This window comes from Muntiacus reevesi, chromosome 8, assembly GCF_963930625.1.
Source record: "Muntiacus reevesi chromosome 8, mMunRee1.1, whole genome shotgun sequence".
NCBI classification, from domain to species: Eukaryota; Metazoa; Chordata; class Mammalia; order Artiodactyla; family Cervidae; genus Muntiacus; species Muntiacus reevesi.
The window spans coordinates 21832229-21850209 of NC_089256.1; the positions used below are offsets into that span (position 1 = coordinate 21832229).

Here is a 17981-nt window from a genome sequence, read left to right on the forward strand (position 1 = left end):
TTTCAAAAACCAACAGGAAAGTGACTCACACAGCCCTGAGTTGGGAGCCAGGAGCTCTGGGCGCCATGGCAATCAGGCCCACACATCTGCCTCCAGAGCCTGGACTCCTCCAAGACGGGTCACCCTTGGTCATATAGTCACAGTGGAGCAGCACCCAGCATGGGAACACATCCCCCTGGGGGCCCCCTCCTGTCCTTGCCTCACAATCCACGTCAGGAAGTGGGCCCTGGGGGCCAGCTCTGCGAGGCTCACAGCGCTGGATGGCATGGAACGACACAACTTCACGGGCCTAGATCAAGCATCTTCTGTTTACTCATTTAGTGTTAACTCAGAGGGATTCACAGAGCTCAGAGGCCACAGTGATTTCATCCCATTTCCTCCTACAGTTGTGCACCTGGGATCAATTAAAACACTCAATCCTTTCTACCAGGAGACAGGGATAAATGTGCACAACAGTCTAGAGCTGATGACTCTTAGGGCTGGGTAGGTTTTTTTTTTTTTTTGCTCTCCAGTTTTTCATATGCAAACTCATAGCAACTGTTTCACCACAGCACAAATCTATTTTGCCTCAGACAGTGATCCTATTAGAACAAATATTTCTACAGAAAACTCAGGAGTAAATCTGATTTTTATTTCGAGTTTTCGCTTATTATAACAAGACGTATTATTACACATCTGTGTATTTAAATAAACAGTGGTAAGTACACTGGGGCCACACAACCTAAATTAGGTTCTTTAAAAACATATGATGCATTCTTATCCTAGGCACAAAAACAACTTTTCTTAAAAAAATAAAATTGTGATTTAAAAGGCCTTTATTTCATAGGGAAGAGGAATAAAAGATAAATGCTAGCAGGTGTTCCATCACATCTGGGTTTTTTCCCTTGGTCATTTGTCCTTTATCTTCTGCAAATGCAAAAAGAAATGGTCAGCGATGTTTAAAAAAATACCTTAGGGGCCTTGGCGCACTTGATGACTCCACAGACACCTGGACCACTTACATGTGGAGAACAGAGACAATGCTTAGAAAATATATCACCCCTAGCCCAACTTCATTTGATGAAACTATCATGTATAAAGCATTAATTATATACATAAATAACATAAAAATAATTATCATAAATTAAAAGTCAAATAATCGCCCATGACAAATTCAACGGAGAGGTGCAAGCTGGGAGTTAGGGATGCGCTGGGTGTGGAGGGTGAATTCTGCAGTCCCCTTTCACATGCTGCATGGGTGATGAACTTGGTTCACGAAGGCCTATATTGCACACATCAAAACCTAGCCCTCTCTCTCCTCAACATCTTGTGACTTAGAACTACGTGAAGTGCTGAGAACGCTGCCTTTTTCGTGACAGATCACCCACAGCCTCACTGGCAGCATCAGGTGAGTCTGTCTCATTTATTTACTCTCTACTGAAGAAGGTCTCCCATCTAACACAGGATCACAAAGAGTGATCGAGACAAAGCAAAGGAAGTGTTATCTTTTCATTCTGGACAGGGCAAAGGCATCACTCAAGCTTCTTTTTTTTTTTTTTTAATTTTTTTTTTTCCACTCAAGCTTCTTCACCTGCCTCTTTGTCTCCCTGGCTGGGCAGCCAGAGGACTGGCTGCTGGCCGCCACCTCGGTGGCCCTGAGCCTCACCCACCACCCCTGAGATGGGTGCACACGTGTGACACAGCTGATGTCACTCAGCACATTCATTCATTCATTCATTCATTTGGGGCGCTGATACTTCTACTGCTCAGCTAATGACTTTTTCTGCTTTCATACTACTTGGCAGGACACAGCACTACCTCCGTATTTCAGAAAAAACCTACCCCTTTCCCCGTAAGAAGCAAAGTCCATTCAACATTTTTATAGAAAACTGGTCTTGAAACACATCAACCTTTGGAATTAAGAGTTTAAACAGAAAAAAAGACATGAATTTCTTCCCTGTTCTCCAGTTCAGGGGACTCTAGCCGAGTCTCAGCCACAATAAATACGTTTGGATGGCAGGTCCTGAGACGGCTCCAGGGGGCCTCCAGGAGGGCCAGCGGGAGGCCCTCTTGGTGCACGCTGACAGCGAGCCCTGCACTGGGGCAGCCGCGTAAGCTGGACAGAGGCCTACAGTGCGAACGACATTGCGTGTCAAAGGAAAACAGGGCAGAACGTGGTCTCCGCAGTTTCAAACACGCGAGATACGCTCAAGTTTAAAAAAAGAACCACACTGAAAATCCATTCACGAACCCTATCACTGAGACGCCTTGCTGAGCGACCTCACCTGACCGCTTGTCTGCGACCGACAGGAAGGCCAGAGGAGGGGCGACGCCCACAGGGCAGCTGCCCACCTGGTTTCCGCCAAAGACTTTGATTCAACTGGAATTTCAAAGAAGATAAATGTGACTTGAACATCTATCTGTTCAAAGTCCAGGAGCTGGGAGAAAGCTCTGCTCCTGCCCAGCACATTGCTACATTTCAACACAGCAGCTGAGCCCTAAGAAGAAAAAGGAAACAAACCACTTCCCTTTGCCAAACCTCCAGTCCCTCGGCTCTGGGAGGGAAGCCTAGGCGCCTGTCTCACCTGGCAGAATGCAGGGGGCTGCTCCCGGGGACAACTGGCCTGCCAAGGGTCACTTCTGAGTTCAGCTGACAGACTGCCATGGTTCTGGGGGCATTTGGAGATAATTCTGCAAAAGCTAAGTCAACCTTACTTACATTGCAACATGTGTTTGTTTTTCTCTGTTTGGTATCCAGCCAACAAATCTTAAATGGAAACAAACCCCCATCTGTGGTTCTCTCCCTGGTCTCTGCAAGCTGCCTCAGTAGCTGTACATCTGCGGCTGCTGCTCAGCCGGCACCGGGGGCTGGGCGGCCTGTGGGGCGGGGGCCGGCGGCGGCGGGGGCGGCCCGTCCGTCTGGGGCACCGCCCGCCAGGTGAGCGGGTGCTGCTCACCCAGCTGGCTCCCCAGGGGCGTGATGGAGTTGACCAGGGTGGTCAGGTTGATGAAGTGGGCCACGGATTGCGGGTTCGAGGCTTCCGGCTGCGGGTGGATCTGGAGGTCGTTCTGGCGGTTGTGCAGCATGGCGGAGCCGCTGACGGTGTCAAAGGTCACGGTCAGGATGGAGTTGTCCAGCTGGAGCTGGCGTTCCGGAGTGGTCAGGTGCCCGACGGCCACCGGCTGGAGGTTGGTAAACTGGGTCCCGGCCGTGGTGGTGATGGGGGTCACGGTGATGTTGGTCAGGCCGACGGAGCTGGACGGGGTGGTCACATTGGGGTCGCCCAGAGTCACCACCACCTGGAAGAGTCACGCACGACACGAGACCATTAGTTTCTGATGAATTGAGAACAAGAGCAGCTTCCTGTGCTGTGCTTTGTAGAGGATCCCCGTAACACGGGGATCACCTCACGCTTGGCCCAAAGGAAGGAGGTCAAACACCTGCTGGTGAAAGATTAAACCACGCTAGTTTTTCCTGGAAAAAGAATTCCAGGGAAAAAGAGAAACAAGATACAGATGTAATCACTGAGACCATTAGTTGGAACTGAGCAATAAATGATTTCAGTGTCGAGAAAAAAACAGTGAACAGTAATCATGAGAGGAACTAAAGTGAAGAGGAACTCAAGAGCCTCTTGATGAGGGTGAAAGAGGACAGTGAAAAAGCTGGCTTAAAACTCAGCATTCAAAATACTAAGATCATGGCATCTGGTCCCATCCCTTCATGGCAAATAGATGGGGAAAAAGTGGAAGCAGTGACAGATTTTATTTTCTTGGGCTCCAAAATCACTACAGATGGTGACTGCAGCCATGAAATTAAAAGTGTTTGCTCCTTGGAAGTAAAGCCATGACAAACCTAGACAGCATGTTAAAAAGCAGAGACATCACTCTGCCGACAAAGGTCCATCTAGTCAAAGCTATGGTTTTTCCAGTAGTCATGTATGGATGTGAGAGTTGGATGATAAAGAAGGCTAAGTCCTGAAGAATTGATGCTTTTGAATTGCGGTGTTGGAGAAGACTCTTGAGAGTCCGTTGGACTGCAAGATTAAACCAGTCAATCCTAAAGGAAATCAACCCTAACTAGTCACTGAAGGACTGATATTAAAGCCAAAGCTTCAATATTTTGGCCATCTGATGCGAAGAGCTGACTCATTGGAAAAGACCCTGATGCTGGGAAAGATTGAGGGCAGGTGGAGAAGGGGAAGACAGAGAATGAGATGATTGGATAGCATCACCAACTCAATGGACATGAATTTGAGCAAACTCTGGGAGATAGTGAAGAACAGGGAAGCTTGTTGTGCTGCCATCCATGAGGTCGCAAAGAGTCAGACATGACTCAGCAACTTAATAACAATAATCACGAGAACAACAGAGAGAATATTCTTCGTTGTCTCTTAACACACTGCAAAACTCAGAAGGACAACAAACCCGTGTGCGGTGCCAAGAGTTAATAAACAAAAAAGACAGCACCACTCTCCCCACGTCTTCGTCCCTCTTGGGACAAAAGGCCAGAGAAACACAGGAACACTTGCAACCAGGATGACCAGGGCCACTCAAGAGAGGTGTGGTGTCCAACACATGCAGACAGAGAGCTGGGGGCCTCGAAACCCAAGCAGGGACGGTTCTGCAAAGGGGAAGTTCTGGCTAAAAGCAGCGGCTGGACACACGCCCCCCCCACCCCCCCGAGAACCTCCCCAAGCTGGTCCCAGCCAGTTCCCAACCACGGGGTACAACCGCTTTTCACCACAATGGCGGTGACCTCTGGATCTGCACTGGGAAACGCTCACGGGGAAACAGGGCACAGGCTGACAGCGGTCAGGGTCCAAGTCCCCATGGGGAGAAGGGTCACAAGCCGGCCTCCCACACCCGGGCCCGACTCTGCACAAGCGTCACCTGCTGGATGCTCTGCACGGCCGAGTCCGTCTCATCCCCGACAGCCCCCGAGAACGTGCCCTCCTTCTCTGAGAACTCGCTGAAGGCGGCGTCCTCTGGCGCTGTGGCCCCCGCCTCCTCCTCCGGCTTCTGCTTCCTCTTGGGAGCTCTCCTGGTGGCTTTCACGTGCTTCCCTTCGGCCAGCTCCTCCTGCTCCAGACTCAGCTCAGGCTGTGCGAGCAGAAGGTGAGACAATGACAGGTCAGCGCGTCGTGCCCCTGAGGCAGCCTGGCACCACCCCCAGACACCGGGTGACCAGGCCCATCTGCCTACGTGCACGTCTAAGGATGGCAGCAAGTTCCCGCCAGCCTCTGCTGCTTTTCTTTAAAGTGAGGGAAGTTGGATACAAGTCATACTTTGTACTGAAATAGAAATATCTCTAAATACAGACGTTGTGAGCCCCTGTTTCAGCCCTGTTAAGCTCTGCCTGAGGCTGCAAAGGCTTTCACGTCAGGCTCTCTGCCCCAGGCTGACACAGGTTCACTGTGGACATAATCGTGGGTCAAGGATGAGTCTGACTGCAAGAACCTTGTGGTCATGGTTCTTAGGGACAGCAAATAAGGGCCCAGAAGTAATGGTGACCCCACATGGGTGCCCGGCATATTTCTTTCCCTCCTGCTGACCCACAGCCGGCCCAGCCCTGGATCACAGAGGCCGCTGGGCAGTGGTGGCCCGCAAGGCTTTCCGCCCTGGTCACCCGCCACCCCTCCTGTCCTTGGTGCCATACCCATGAAGTGTGGTCCCACCCAGTGGCAGACAGAGCCCAAAGAGGTCTGCCAGGACATGGCCACGAGGGGCTGCCCATATCAGGGGTAGACATGGTCCTGGGCCTCTGGGGCCTGGCTGTCCAGTGCAACCCAGCCACTGAGCACTGTGCTCAAAGCTCTGCTGCAAAACAAGAGAGGGGTGAAGGCGATTTAAAGTAACTGAGCATGAAATGTTCCCTTCAAAATAAGAGAAAACCTTTGTATAAAGGTACTGACTACAAATTCCTTTTGAAAGTACGCTCATCTAATACATTTAGAGTTATTTTGCTTGTAACAGTCTAATCACACTAAGCTCTTCTGGATGACACTTGTGATGGTTAACTAAAGCGTCATCTTTGCGAGGCTGGGGTGCCCAGTTGTGTGGTCAAAACACCAGTCCAGATGCTGTCCTGAAGGTGTTTTCCAGATGTGATGAACACTGAAGCCAGTAGCTGTTGAGTAAAACAGCACCTTCTGAAATGCGGGTGGGCCTGGACCAATCAGGTGAAGGCCTTGAGAGCTGACAAAGTTCCCAGAGGACGAAGGAATTCTGCCTCCAGCATCAGCTCCTCCTGGGTGTCCAGCCTCTGGCCCTCCTGGCAGATTCTGGACCTGCCAGACCCACAACTGGGTGAGCCAACTCCTTAAAATAAATCTAATTCTCTCTGCACATGCATGCATGTGCGCGCACACACACTTTACTCTTTTCTCTGGGGAACTCTAACAATCTATCCTCTAAAAAGACACACATCTGTTTTCAGAAAACTGAAATTCTAGCAATGTTCACAGAAACTAGAAAGCTCCTGGGGTGACGACCAATGAACAAAACAGGGAAATGAGTGTGACACGTGGGGGTTTCCCCCAGGGCTGCTCCTGATATCCGCTGGGCTCCTCCGGTGAGACTCCTCACCCTGCGTGCTCTGCGCTCACCTGGACGATGCCGATAGAGGAGGCGTCGATGGTGGTGGTCTCCGGGAGGTGGTCCAGGTCATCAATCCTCACAGCCAGGACCTAGGAGTGGGCGTGGGGCCGTGAGCCCAGGACACGGTGCCTGAAGGCCAGCCCAGGGCAGGTGGGGCCAGACACACAGCCGCTGGGTCATCTCCCTCAAGACCCTGTGTGCCCACCGGCTCTGCTTGGCACTCAGAAGCCTGGGATCCAGAATCCTGCCTGGCTCTCTTTCCCTCCTCCCAGGTCCCCTTCTCCTTAAGTGTCCGCCGCGTTCCCACACATGGGGGTGTCACCTCGCCTATCCGTGTGTCATCGTACTGTTCACTGCCCCTAGGTGGAGACCCTGCTTCCCTTCCTGTCCACGCTGTCCGCTAAGTGCGTCCTCCCTCAATCTCAGTATCTCACTAAGAGCAGAGCAGGATAAGACAGTACAGCAAACCCGTCCTACAATGAGTTACCAAGAGTGAGACGTGTACGCATAACACACCTTACTTTCCTACCTGCGCCCCCCACCCGCAGCCCCCGTGAGCCACACCAGCCTGTCCTCAGGAGGCTGACCCTCACACCGGGACATACGCTCGAGGTTGACCCGGCTCCTCCCTCATCCTGAACCTGGTCCACACACCACTGATGCTGGCTACACAGGTGACTGTGGTCACCTAAGTGGACAAGTCACAGGTGGTGCAGAGAGCATGCAGGACACCTGGGGAGGGAGGCTGTGACGGGGAGTTGCTAAGGGACGGAGGTGGCTGTGGATAAATGAAACGCAACCAGGGAAAGCACAGAAGTCTGTCCAAACGGCTCTGCAGTCAAATGGCTTTGCAAGCATCTTTCCATTTTTCTTCCAAAATTAATAAAGAACAAAACTATAGGCTATATATCATGGGCGTGGCTTATTTAAGAAAGACGACAGACCACTGCATTTCTGGGCTTAGGATCCAAGACCAGGACAGCACATCCTCTGAGAGGATGGTCAGCGAGGCGGTCATGTGTGCTTCAATAGGAACGCTGATGTGGCGGCGAGAACCCAAGTGTGACTGAGGCTGCAAAGCTGAGTCAGAGCAGCAGGAGGCTACTGACGGTTCTCTCCCACCACACCACCTCCACTGTCACCATGACCACCTCCGTCCCCATCACCACCCCATCACTGCCACCACCACCTTCATCATCACCACCAACATCATCAGCGTCCTAGTCACACCACCCGGAAGCCACAGAGAACCACCACAGAAGCACTTATTGACTTTACTCTCGTTAGGAGATTAGACCACACGTGAAAAGTACTTTTAGTGCTTGAATTTTCCTCAAGGTGACATTCATTCTAAGCAGAGGGAAAGACCATAAGTGGAAGTCACAAAATAGCATCAATTCTCAAAGATCATGAATATGTGAGCAGTTTATGCTTAACACCCTAACACACACCCTAAGGTGTTCACTTAGGTTGGCCAGCCTTCACCAGACCCCCACGCCTGAGTCTGTGCCCCGCAGACCTGCACAGCCTGGCCGAGGGCGGTGCCCCCACCGCAGCAGAGCCTCCCCTGCCTCACTCCTGCAGTCTGGGGACGTTTCCTCCATTCCCTCTGCTCGCCTCTGTGTGACATGTCTGCATCCTTCTTCTCCTTCCATCTCCCACCCAAGATCGTCAGGTCCAAAGGACGGGGCACAGCCGGTCCAGCCGGTAACCAGCGCTCATCCCTGCAGGCACTAAACTATTTGTCTGAACACAGAGAAGGAAACCACAGAGAAACATCAAAGGATCCAAGGAAAGCAGTCCAGGGGAGAGAGGCTGAAAGTGCCCGAGACAGAAGGGACTGAGCACAGAGCCCGGACAGAGGAGCCCGAGCCTGCTGGGGGCCCCTCCAGAGCACTCTGCAGCCCAGCGAGGTGGGCTTGAGAGGAAGAGGGGCCAAGAGGTGACTGTGCAGATGGACCGATGAGGCAAGTGATTGTTAACCAGAGGAAAACGTCTGCTGAGCCGCTCCATGTCCGCAAGGCCCCTGCACCCAGCAGCACGCATCACACAGGCCATGGGCAAACTCCCCCCGTGCACAGAGCTACAGACACCCACGTGCCGAGAAGTCGCTCGCTCCCACCCACCACGAGCCCCCAGGGGAGCCTGCAGCGCCTGCCCTGGGCCCCAAGACCCAGGTGGCCCTACTGACACTGGGCAGCCGGATGGATGCTGACACGTCTGGCTCCTGCTTCCAACTTTGTTTCTCTAGGTGGAGACGCCAGCAGGCCACTAGGTGAAAGAGGCTGGAGTGAGGGGAGCAAAGCTGGTGGAACCCCAGGCTCCTCGTGCTAAGCAGAAAGAGCCTAGGGTCCACGGGCCAGGGACCTGCGCAGGCTGTGGAGGACATAGCGAGATGATGGGAGAAAAAGATGCACTTCTCAGCCAAATGAAGCAGAAGGTGCTTTTATAATTGCAAAAGTAACCTATGTTCATCAGAGGCAATTATTTGAAATAGAGAAAAACATGAAGATAAGAGATAACCAAAACTTCACTGCCAGACCACAGTGCAATGCTTTCACCCTTTGTTTCACCACCTTGTTTGTTACCCAGGTGAGTATCCTGTAAATACACAATGTGAATGACACGCTGTGGGGACACCTGTATTCTCTGCAAGGTGTCACTGCTTTCTTACGATGAGCATTCACAATCTTACTCAGAACTGTCTGCAAACGTTACAGTCACGCACATCACTGAACTACCACTAACATAGTGGCATTCCTCTTACTGGACACTCAAGGGTCCAAAGAGTCATTTATTAAAACACTGGGGAGATGGTCACACTACCCTCAGGAGGACATGCAACAGTGCATGTCCTGGAATTGGGTGCAATTCCAGTCATTTTGAATCCCAGAACCTCCCCTAATTCAATGGAGGAAGGATGGCACCTTCTTCTGTTAAAAGGCTTTCTCTTGTGTCTCAACCACACATGTTTTCCTTTTGTGAATCTCCTCTCCTCAGACACAGTGGGTTCTCTGTTATTCTCGTGGAAGGCGTGCTATCTTTACTATTAACAGCCAGTATCTGTTAGTGATACTGACACATTTTTCAGTTTTTCCTTTGTGTGTTCTCTTGACCCCCAGAAACTCTAAATGTTATGTTGCTTAGTCAAATTGTTTGTTCAAAATTTTCACTACTTTTGTGCTTATAAAGTGTCTAGTTTTGTTTCCAGTTTACTGCTTTTTCAAACACAATTCAATTCACACACATTCAATGCCCTGGACCTGCCTTTAGAACCAGGTTCTGGGTGTCAGGGTCTACCTACTTTCCTCGATACACTTTCTCCGTCTCAGTCCTGAGGGCCACTTTCTGAGCAGCCCCCAACACCATGCGGAGCCCCTGGTCCTGCACATTTTTTAGCTACTCTATAGGGAGGAATGGGGGAGAGGAGGGTGGCACCCCTGTCCTGCTGTAATTCCAGGGAGAGTGCAATTGATTACTTTAGCAAAAAACCCATTTGGGGAGCTTCTATTCATTCATTCATTCGGTGCCTCCTACCCGCAGGCAGAGGGCAGCGTCGGACCCAGGCCCTGCCTCCGGAATCCCAGGGGTGGGGACCCTGAGCGGTGGGGTCTCGGAGCGGGGAAGCCGGCTGGCCGGCATGGGGGAGGGGCGCGGGAGAGGGCGGGGCGGGGCGGGCCCGCCCCGCGCATGCTCACCTCGGGGTGCTTGCGCCGCATGTGCCTGCTCATGGAGGCCCTAGTGGACACCTTGGTCCCGCACAACTGGCAGCTCTGCGCCTCCACCTTGTCGTGGGTGAGCTGCACGTGCTTCTGCAGCATGTATTCGGTGACGTACTTCTTGTCGCACACGGAGCACGTCCACTGCTTGCCCACTGCCGCGCGCACGGGGAGGGAGAGACGGGCCGGGGTGGTGAGGGGGCAGCCTCTAGGTCGCGGACCCAGTCACCCACCCACCCCGAGGCCAGGCCTCGGAAAGACCCTCCTCCCACCCAGGAATGCTTCAATCAGCTTCTGACAACACGAGCATGAATATTTGAAGGTTTTGTAGCTGAATTTTAGGGGCCAAAGGGCCACCATTAAGGCACAATAGTGCCAGATATTCTGAAAAAGTCCACATAGAGCGTCACAGCCAAGCTCTCCACACCCCGCACACCCAGACGGCCCCAGCAGAGACCCCAGCGGCTGGACGGCCGGTCCCCAGGCGCCCCCCACATACCCGTGTGGATGAGCTTGTGCGTCTCCATCGTGTTTCTCTCACTGAATGTTTTTCCGCACAGTTCACACATGAAATCTTTAATCCCTGCAGGAAAAGGCACATTTAATTTCACGATTCATAACCGTTTTAACTGTACACAGCACCGGTCTTGTCCATGACACGTTTCTGTATTTGTAAAGACTGTGGGGGCTGGTAAGTTACCCGGAGACGACAGACAGTATGCCTTCATTCCCCTACTCAACTGGCAAACTGTGGCTTGAAAACCATCCTACTCAGGTGTCTGAGTGTTCAGATCAGTGAGTCGGTCTGGGGTGGTCACCCTGGCTGCCTGCAACCTGGTAATACGGAAGCACTGAGCCATCAGACTGTCGCACTCCCCGAGCTGACAAGAAGGTAGGCCCTCTGCCTCTTAAATAAACATTTACCCTAAATGTCAAGCAAGGCAAGTGACTTTCAAGGTCTGCTTATCTGCGTCCTGTATTTGCTAGGTCCCTGGTACTCGGAACCTTATGTTCACGTGGCTCCTGGAAGTGAGAGGGACAGAGGCCACTGCACCCCAGTAGGTGGAGAGTTGGGAGACCAAGGAGGCGCAGGACCCAGTCCCAGGAGGTGAGTGCTTCCCAGAAAAGGGGAAGCAAGAAACAGAAGAACTTCCCCAGGAAAAGGAGAACGGCATGCTTTTGTGAAAGCCCAGTGCCCTGGGGGCTGGCACTCCCAGGGGACCCAAAGCGGACCTGAGGGGTGCCCTGGCCGGCCCTGGGGGCAGCGAGAGAGGTGGGCACACAGGTAAGCTGGGCCAGGCAGTGGCAAGACTCAAATCCATTTTAGAGAGGATATGAACCACCCAGATGCTCCTGCTAGAAACTTCACACACAGCTCCACTGCTCAGGGAGGACCGTTTTTCATTCTGCTGTAGATCTGATTCCATCTTATACACATGTTTACCCATAGACAACCGTTTATAAGAAATGAGCTCACAAAAAAAAAAAAACGAGCTCACAAACGTCAATGCAAGTTAACATGCATATCTCATCGCTTGAAGGATGCACTGTCCTTTAAGGTGGACACACCGCAATTCAGCCTCTGCCCTGATAGACGCTTAACGTGGTCCAGTTTCCTGTCCAGATGACATGATGATCACGGTACACACAGGACAGGTCTTTGTCTAATGGTTTCTCCTGGCTGAGTGGGAGGGAAGGGCACTGAAGGCATTGAGGGCGGTAACCAGGACCCGGTGTGTTTGGGGGCTTGTTGCAGGGATGGGGGAGCTTCTGGGAAACCGGCTAGTTACCCAGCTTCCTAAAGCTCGACCAGAGAGCCTAGGGCCTGCTGGGAGCTAAAGACCCTGCGGAGCAGCGGGGGGCTCTGCTCCAGCGGTTTCTCACCAGCGGGCTGGTCCCTCTACGCCAGAGCACCGCGGACTCACCCGTGTGCCGCTTGTAGTGCTTGAGCATGTTGACCTTCTGCGCGAACTTGCGGTGGCACTCCCTGCATTCGTACTCCTTGATGCCCTTGTGCAGCTTCATGTGGTGGCGCAGCGCGTGCTTGGTCTTCATGCCTGCCGGGCAGAGTGGGTTAGCCACACCCCACACCCCGCCCCCACACCCTGCTCAACCCCGCCCCCAGGGCCTATGCCCCGCCCCCAGGGCCCATGCCCCGCCCCCACACCCTGCTCAACCCTGCCCCCAGGGCCCATGCCCCGCCCCACACACCACCCTCCCCATACCCTTGCCCAGCCTGAGGAAATGTACGCAGTACAAGATGGGAGAACCGACCCCAGTACCTGCCCCAGGCACCCCTCCCCATCCGGCCAGGCCCAGTGAGCAGCACTCAGGGTTCAGGTGTGGCTGTCCCTGCCCACCTGGGGGCAGGGCCCACCACACCTGTCCCCTCCAGCCCTCCCCAGCTCCTCTCTGCAGCTCCAGCCCGGTGGGGATGGGGCTGGGGCTCGACCCACTATGGTCAGGGATAAGACACGGGTAGAAACTTCTAGAAACGTCTGTGTGCAACATTACATGCTGCTTTCGATGCACGAAACTGAGGTCTGAGGCGGGAAAAACTATTTTGCATAACCATTCCAGTTATTTAAAAATAAATTTTTCTTGGTTAGGTGCTTGTGTTCCTTTTTCAATAGAACGATCTACACTGCTGCACACAGTTACTCTGGAGAACAGACAAGAAACTGTCGCCTCTGGGGAGGGTGACTGGGGCCACCGGGGTGAGGAACTTCTCACTTTCTGCCCTTCTCTGGTTAACTCTTTTAGTCTTCTACATGTAATTTTATTTTACGAGGCTAAAATAGGGGTTGATCCAGTGAGTGGAATTGTGGGACATTTGTGTTTGCTTTATACTTTCCTGTTTAATTTTTAAAATCAAGCAAAAACAAAAACTTCATGAAATATTAAATTTTTAAAAGATGCTAATGGCATCAAGACAAACTTTTAAATCAAGACAAACTTGATTTGTCCTGTATCTGAAGGAGGGTGGCCCCGCCACTCTTCCAGCACACACAGTACTGGCAGCCGCTTGAAACCACCAAAGATCCATAGCTCCAAGCCTTCCTCAGTTTTGGTTTAAAACAGAAACGGGTTAAAATTTTACCGTGGACTGGGATTACCTCTTTCTGATTATACTTAGTGATATGAACTATTTTACTAGCAGGTTCATTTAACTAATTTCACCTGATTAAAATAAAGGTCACCATCATCACCGGCCACAGAAAGTCAGTCTGAATACACAGCTGGTCCTTGTAAGCAGCTGAGGGTTCTGCACCTCCACTGAGGCCACATGGTGATTCTGAGGGTATTCTATACATCACACAGTCATGCTGCACTATCTCCCTGCTCTTAAAACAGCTTAATCTATACCTTGGTTTTATGCCCCGCCTTTGGACTGATTTGTCTTCTTGACCCGCAGTTAAATTCTCTGGGTCTTATCTTTCTTGAGTAGATGACTCAGGTCTGGGTGACCCCCAAACTCCCACTTGGCCTGCTGCCCCTTCTGGATGATGGCCAGGCCCCCACCTGCCCTCACCTTTCCCACACTCTGCGCACAGGTATTCCCGGATGTTGTCATGGACACGCATGTGCTCCTTCAACATGTCCTTCCTGGCAAAGGACTTCCCACACTGCTCACAGGCATGGCTTTTCACACCTACAAGCAAACAGGGCAGGCTGTCACCGCAGGGAATCCTGACCCAAGGTCACTGCGTGAGAGCAGCACCAGAAAGGAGCACATCCCACACCCCCCAACCCCACCCACCCCTTGCAGCTGGAGCCCTGGCCCCTGAGCCCTCCTTCCTCAGCCTCTGTGAGGACCCAGAGGGGGACTGGGCAAGGAGGGGCTGAGCTGGGAGGAGCAGCAAGTATGGATGGAGAAGGACCAGTCGGGAGATGAGGATGACCCCTCGGGACAGGAAGCACGAAGAGGGGCCTGGCCCGCTTGGCACCGCATCCTCCCAGGCCCGGCTACCTGTGTGGATCAGTTTGTGCCTCTCCAGGTTCCCGATGCTGTTGAAGATCCGCCCGCAGATTTCACAGGGGTGGATGTACCTGAAAGCAGACACAGGCTCAGGACGGCACACAGCCTTGGTGAACTGGCACACAGAGTATACTTGCATAAGCGCCTTTATTAGCAGGTGGGGTAAAAAAAAAAAAAAAAAGGTGCTATGGGGGTGACAAGGGGCTTGACACTTTAGCCTCCATCTGAGCTGAGTTGTCCCCCTCGAGGTTCACATGCTGGCATCCTGACTCTCTGCACCTCAGAACGTGGCTGAGCCTGTAGATGAGGGTCTCTGCAGAGGTCCTCAAATTAAAGATGAGGTCACTGGACGGGCCCTAACCCAGTAACTGGGGTTCTTTCAAACAGGGACACAGAGACACACACAGAGGGAAAGCCACAAGGACACACACTGATGCCAAGGAAAGAAGTGGGACTGACGCTCTCCCATGGCTACAGGGGGACCCAGAGCTCCAGCCTCAGCATCGACATAACACATCGCTGTTGTACAGGCCGCCAGGTCGAGGCCCCATTGGAGGACTCGGCACTAAACAAGGCTGTAGCCTGATTCACTTGGACACGCAGTATTGATTACTGGCTGCAGCCAGATGGGGGAGCTGATGTTCACAAAACCTAATTACTCTGGGGAAAAGGGTCTCTGGTCCTATGTAGGCAGGTCTGCAATGCCGCCCACTGCTGTGGGTCCCAGAGACTGTGTGACCTGACGACGAAGCAAGGAGCAAGGCCAGCGCATCCCCCAGGCCGGCCCAGGGCTCTCCGAGGAGACAGTTTGCTCTGCGCTCACCACCCCTCTGTGGGAAGCCAGCCCTCCCTCTGCACCACCCTAGAGTCCCGGGAGCCTCACTTCTGCACGTTGGGGTCGGGCAGGTTCTCGCGGTGGATGACCATGTGGGCGTGGTAGGTGGCCTTCAGGGCGAAGCGCCGGTGGCAGATGCTGCAGCCGTAGCCCTTCTCCTTGTGCACCTCCATGATGTGCTTCAGGTACTCCTTCCCGCGGCCGAAGGTGAGCTGCGGACGCACACGCTGTTTACCTGCGCACGCAGCCCATCCCCGCGGCTAACGAGGCGCCGCCTCCACGCAGGTGCCCCGGGCACAGGGGGAGAACCAGCCTCCATGAAGTAGAGCGGAACTCCAAGGGGCAGGGCCAGTGCCCGGCAAAACCGCGAAGCAGGGGGGGCCGTAAGAGGCGGACCCCAGGTCCTCCTGTAACTTTCACAGTAGGTCCCGTCCCCCACCCCCCAAAGCAGCTTCTAGAACTCCTCTCCTCTACACTCAACCGACCCCATCTCTCCCCCACGCCCAAAGGTCCTGACAAGTGCAGGGCCAGGTGCGGGTGCCCTAGAAGAACACAGGGACCTACTTCGTGAAACCACAGGGCCTACCAATTGCTGAATATGGAAACCTCCCCCCGCCCCCCTCCAGCCTCTAAGCAAGGCCCTCTGCTGTGCAGGAAGGCACAGCCAAGGAGAGAAGCCCCGGCGCACAGGTCCACGCTGGTCAGACACACAGGCACGTGTGGACCAGACTGGTTCTGAGACGGTGGCCCCTGTGATGGTGATAAGACCCACAACCTTCATCCCTGAGAAGCAATGAGGCCTGGGGCGCCCTCCAGGATGTCTGGGAGGGCCCCCACCCATGCCTGAGCCTCTGGGGACCAGCACCCCCGCTATCCCATGCACTCAGCAGTTGTGGTCCAGTTACCTGACACCTTTTGCAGCTGTACTTGTGAGGCTCTGAGTCTGCGCTCTCGTCTGAATGGTCATCGTTTTCTTCCGACGAGATTCCAATCTTGCCAATAAACTCCTCTCTCTGGTGGTCATCCATCAGCGCGATGTCCTGGAAGACAATCATCATGTTCTGCTTCTAACCTGTTTGGCAGAAGCTTTAACCGGTGACCTGTACACTAGGTGCAGAAACTGTGTCCTCGGGTCACCTGGAACACCCCACCCCGACGATGGTGCCATCAGCTCCTGCATGTGTTCAGACGACGGCACGCCAGGGCTGGAGCTCCCAGGAACAATCCCTGAGCCGGGCGGCGCCTGGAGGGCGCATTCTCCATCCTCACTTGGACACCTACCACTCTTTCCTTTTTCCTGGATCGGCACTTCTACCCCCAGAGCGACCCCGAATCCTCATTACCCTGTACACTGGCAAGCTCTCATCTCATGTTCCTCAAAGGTAGGGAGGGAAGCAAAAGCCCCTGACCTGACCCCTGGTCTTCTCCCAGGAGGTACCTGGCGCGGAGAGTTTTTAACGTGAACCCTTCACGTGGGCGTGAAACACAGCAAATACTCAAGAGAGCTCACCTGGAGAGCAGCAACAAGATCCCCCAGACCCCGAGGGCCGGCCCCGCCTCCCCGCGCGCCCCGCAGCTGCACCAGGCGCAGGGCTCACCTTGAAGTGGACGTGGATGTGGTCCCTGAGCACGTCCACACGGAAGAACTTACGCCCGCAGATCTCACAGGTGTACTTCTTGTCGCCGTGGGTCAGCAGGTGCTTGTTCATGTTGCTCCTGCAGGAGAACACCTGCGGGCAGGAGAGCGGGGGCGGAGATGCCTGTTACCACGCACCTGTTACCACGCACCTGTTACCACTCAGTGAGTAAGGCCTCACTGAGGGAACATAATCGGGCACAAAAAGGCAGTAGTTTCCTCCCAAAATATAAGTTGCAAAGATCCTCAGTGTTCGAGAGAAATAATCGTGTGGTGCTGCAATCATGATCGTTTAACCGTTTAAACTGGTGCTTACATTATAATACAGAACTAACCATTCTCCAGTCTTCACCATAAACTACTCTGCTCACAATTTTACTCAAATATTTCACTGGAATGGGGCCTACCAAAAAGAGTAAGTCACACAAACAGCTGCAGTTTTCTCAAAGTGAGTATCAGAGAGTTACAGTTTGTGTTCCCTATTTCATGCATAATTATCACCTCCCTCAATTTCTCAGTATTTCCTGTCTAAAGTGATGAGGGTGGGGACTCAGCCATTCATCCAATCAATACTAATCCAGATGTGGCTGCAGAGACCAACCCCCACAACCCCACTGATCTAAAATCTCTGGCCACATGGCTTTCCCCCTAATGGTCAAGTAACCAGAGGAGCAGATCTCCTTAGAGCTCACCCATGTTCTCATAAAGAGACTGAAACCTGAATGAAAGGGAAAACGGTTCACAAGGAACAGAGGCAAATGTTTTCGAGGGACACTTCCTTTCAAGATCTGCAGGTGACTTGGGGCCGACAGACCTGAGACCACATAGCCCAGGGAGGCTGGGCAGGAAGTCGAGTCAGCAGAGCAGGAAGATGGGCACCTCTGGAGAGGGACAGAGGCCCTGGGCGTCCCCCAGCACCTGTCTTCTCCAGGCAGGCAGGGCTGGAGACAAGGTATAGTTGGAGGCAGTGAAGAAGTCAGTTCTGGAGACATTCAGCCTCCTTTGTTGCCAGCATCCCACTGTGAGCGTTCAGTGAACATCTCACTGAATAAAACGTGTCTGAGTGTGAGTCACATAGCTGGCTGGTTCATGCACAGGGTCTCCCAAGGACACGGGAGGGACATGGTGTTGTCACTCCTTAGAGCTAGTGGTCGGCAGGCAGGATGAGCAGGATACGTGGACATAGGGCAGCCTCACCCACCCCTACCTGGACACCTGGGATCAGGTGTGCATTCT

The 17981-nt window shown here is 53.1% G+C and overlaps 1 protein-coding gene across 1 annotated transcript in view; it reads right to left on the minus strand.

Annotated features, from left to right (window-relative positions):
* Window positions 1-623: 623 nt before the first annotated feature.
* PRDM15 (PR/SET domain 15) overlaps window positions 624-17981 on the minus strand; it is a 58960-nt gene continuing 41602 nt past the window's right edge. The window contains exons 14-24 of the mRNA XM_065943239.1: window positions 16708-16839; window positions 16015-16149; window positions 15158-15321; window positions 14266-14345; window positions 13828-13947; window positions 12221-12352; window positions 10795-10878; window positions 10275-10450; window positions 6585-6665; window positions 4870-5079; window positions 624-3279 (exon numbers count right to left, since the gene is read on the minus strand). Of these exons, the coding sequence (XP_065799311.1) occupies window positions 2803-3279; window positions 4870-5079; window positions 6585-6665; window positions 10275-10450; window positions 10795-10878; window positions 12221-12352; window positions 13828-13947; window positions 14266-14345; window positions 15158-15321; window positions 16015-16149; window positions 16708-16839 (1791 nt within the window). The 3' untranslated portion in view covers window positions 624-2802. The remainder of the gene's footprint in view (window positions 3280-4869; window positions 5080-6584; window positions 6666-10274; window positions 10451-10794; window positions 10879-12220; window positions 12353-13827; window positions 13948-14265; window positions 14346-15157; window positions 15322-16014; window positions 16150-16707; window positions 16840-17981) is intronic.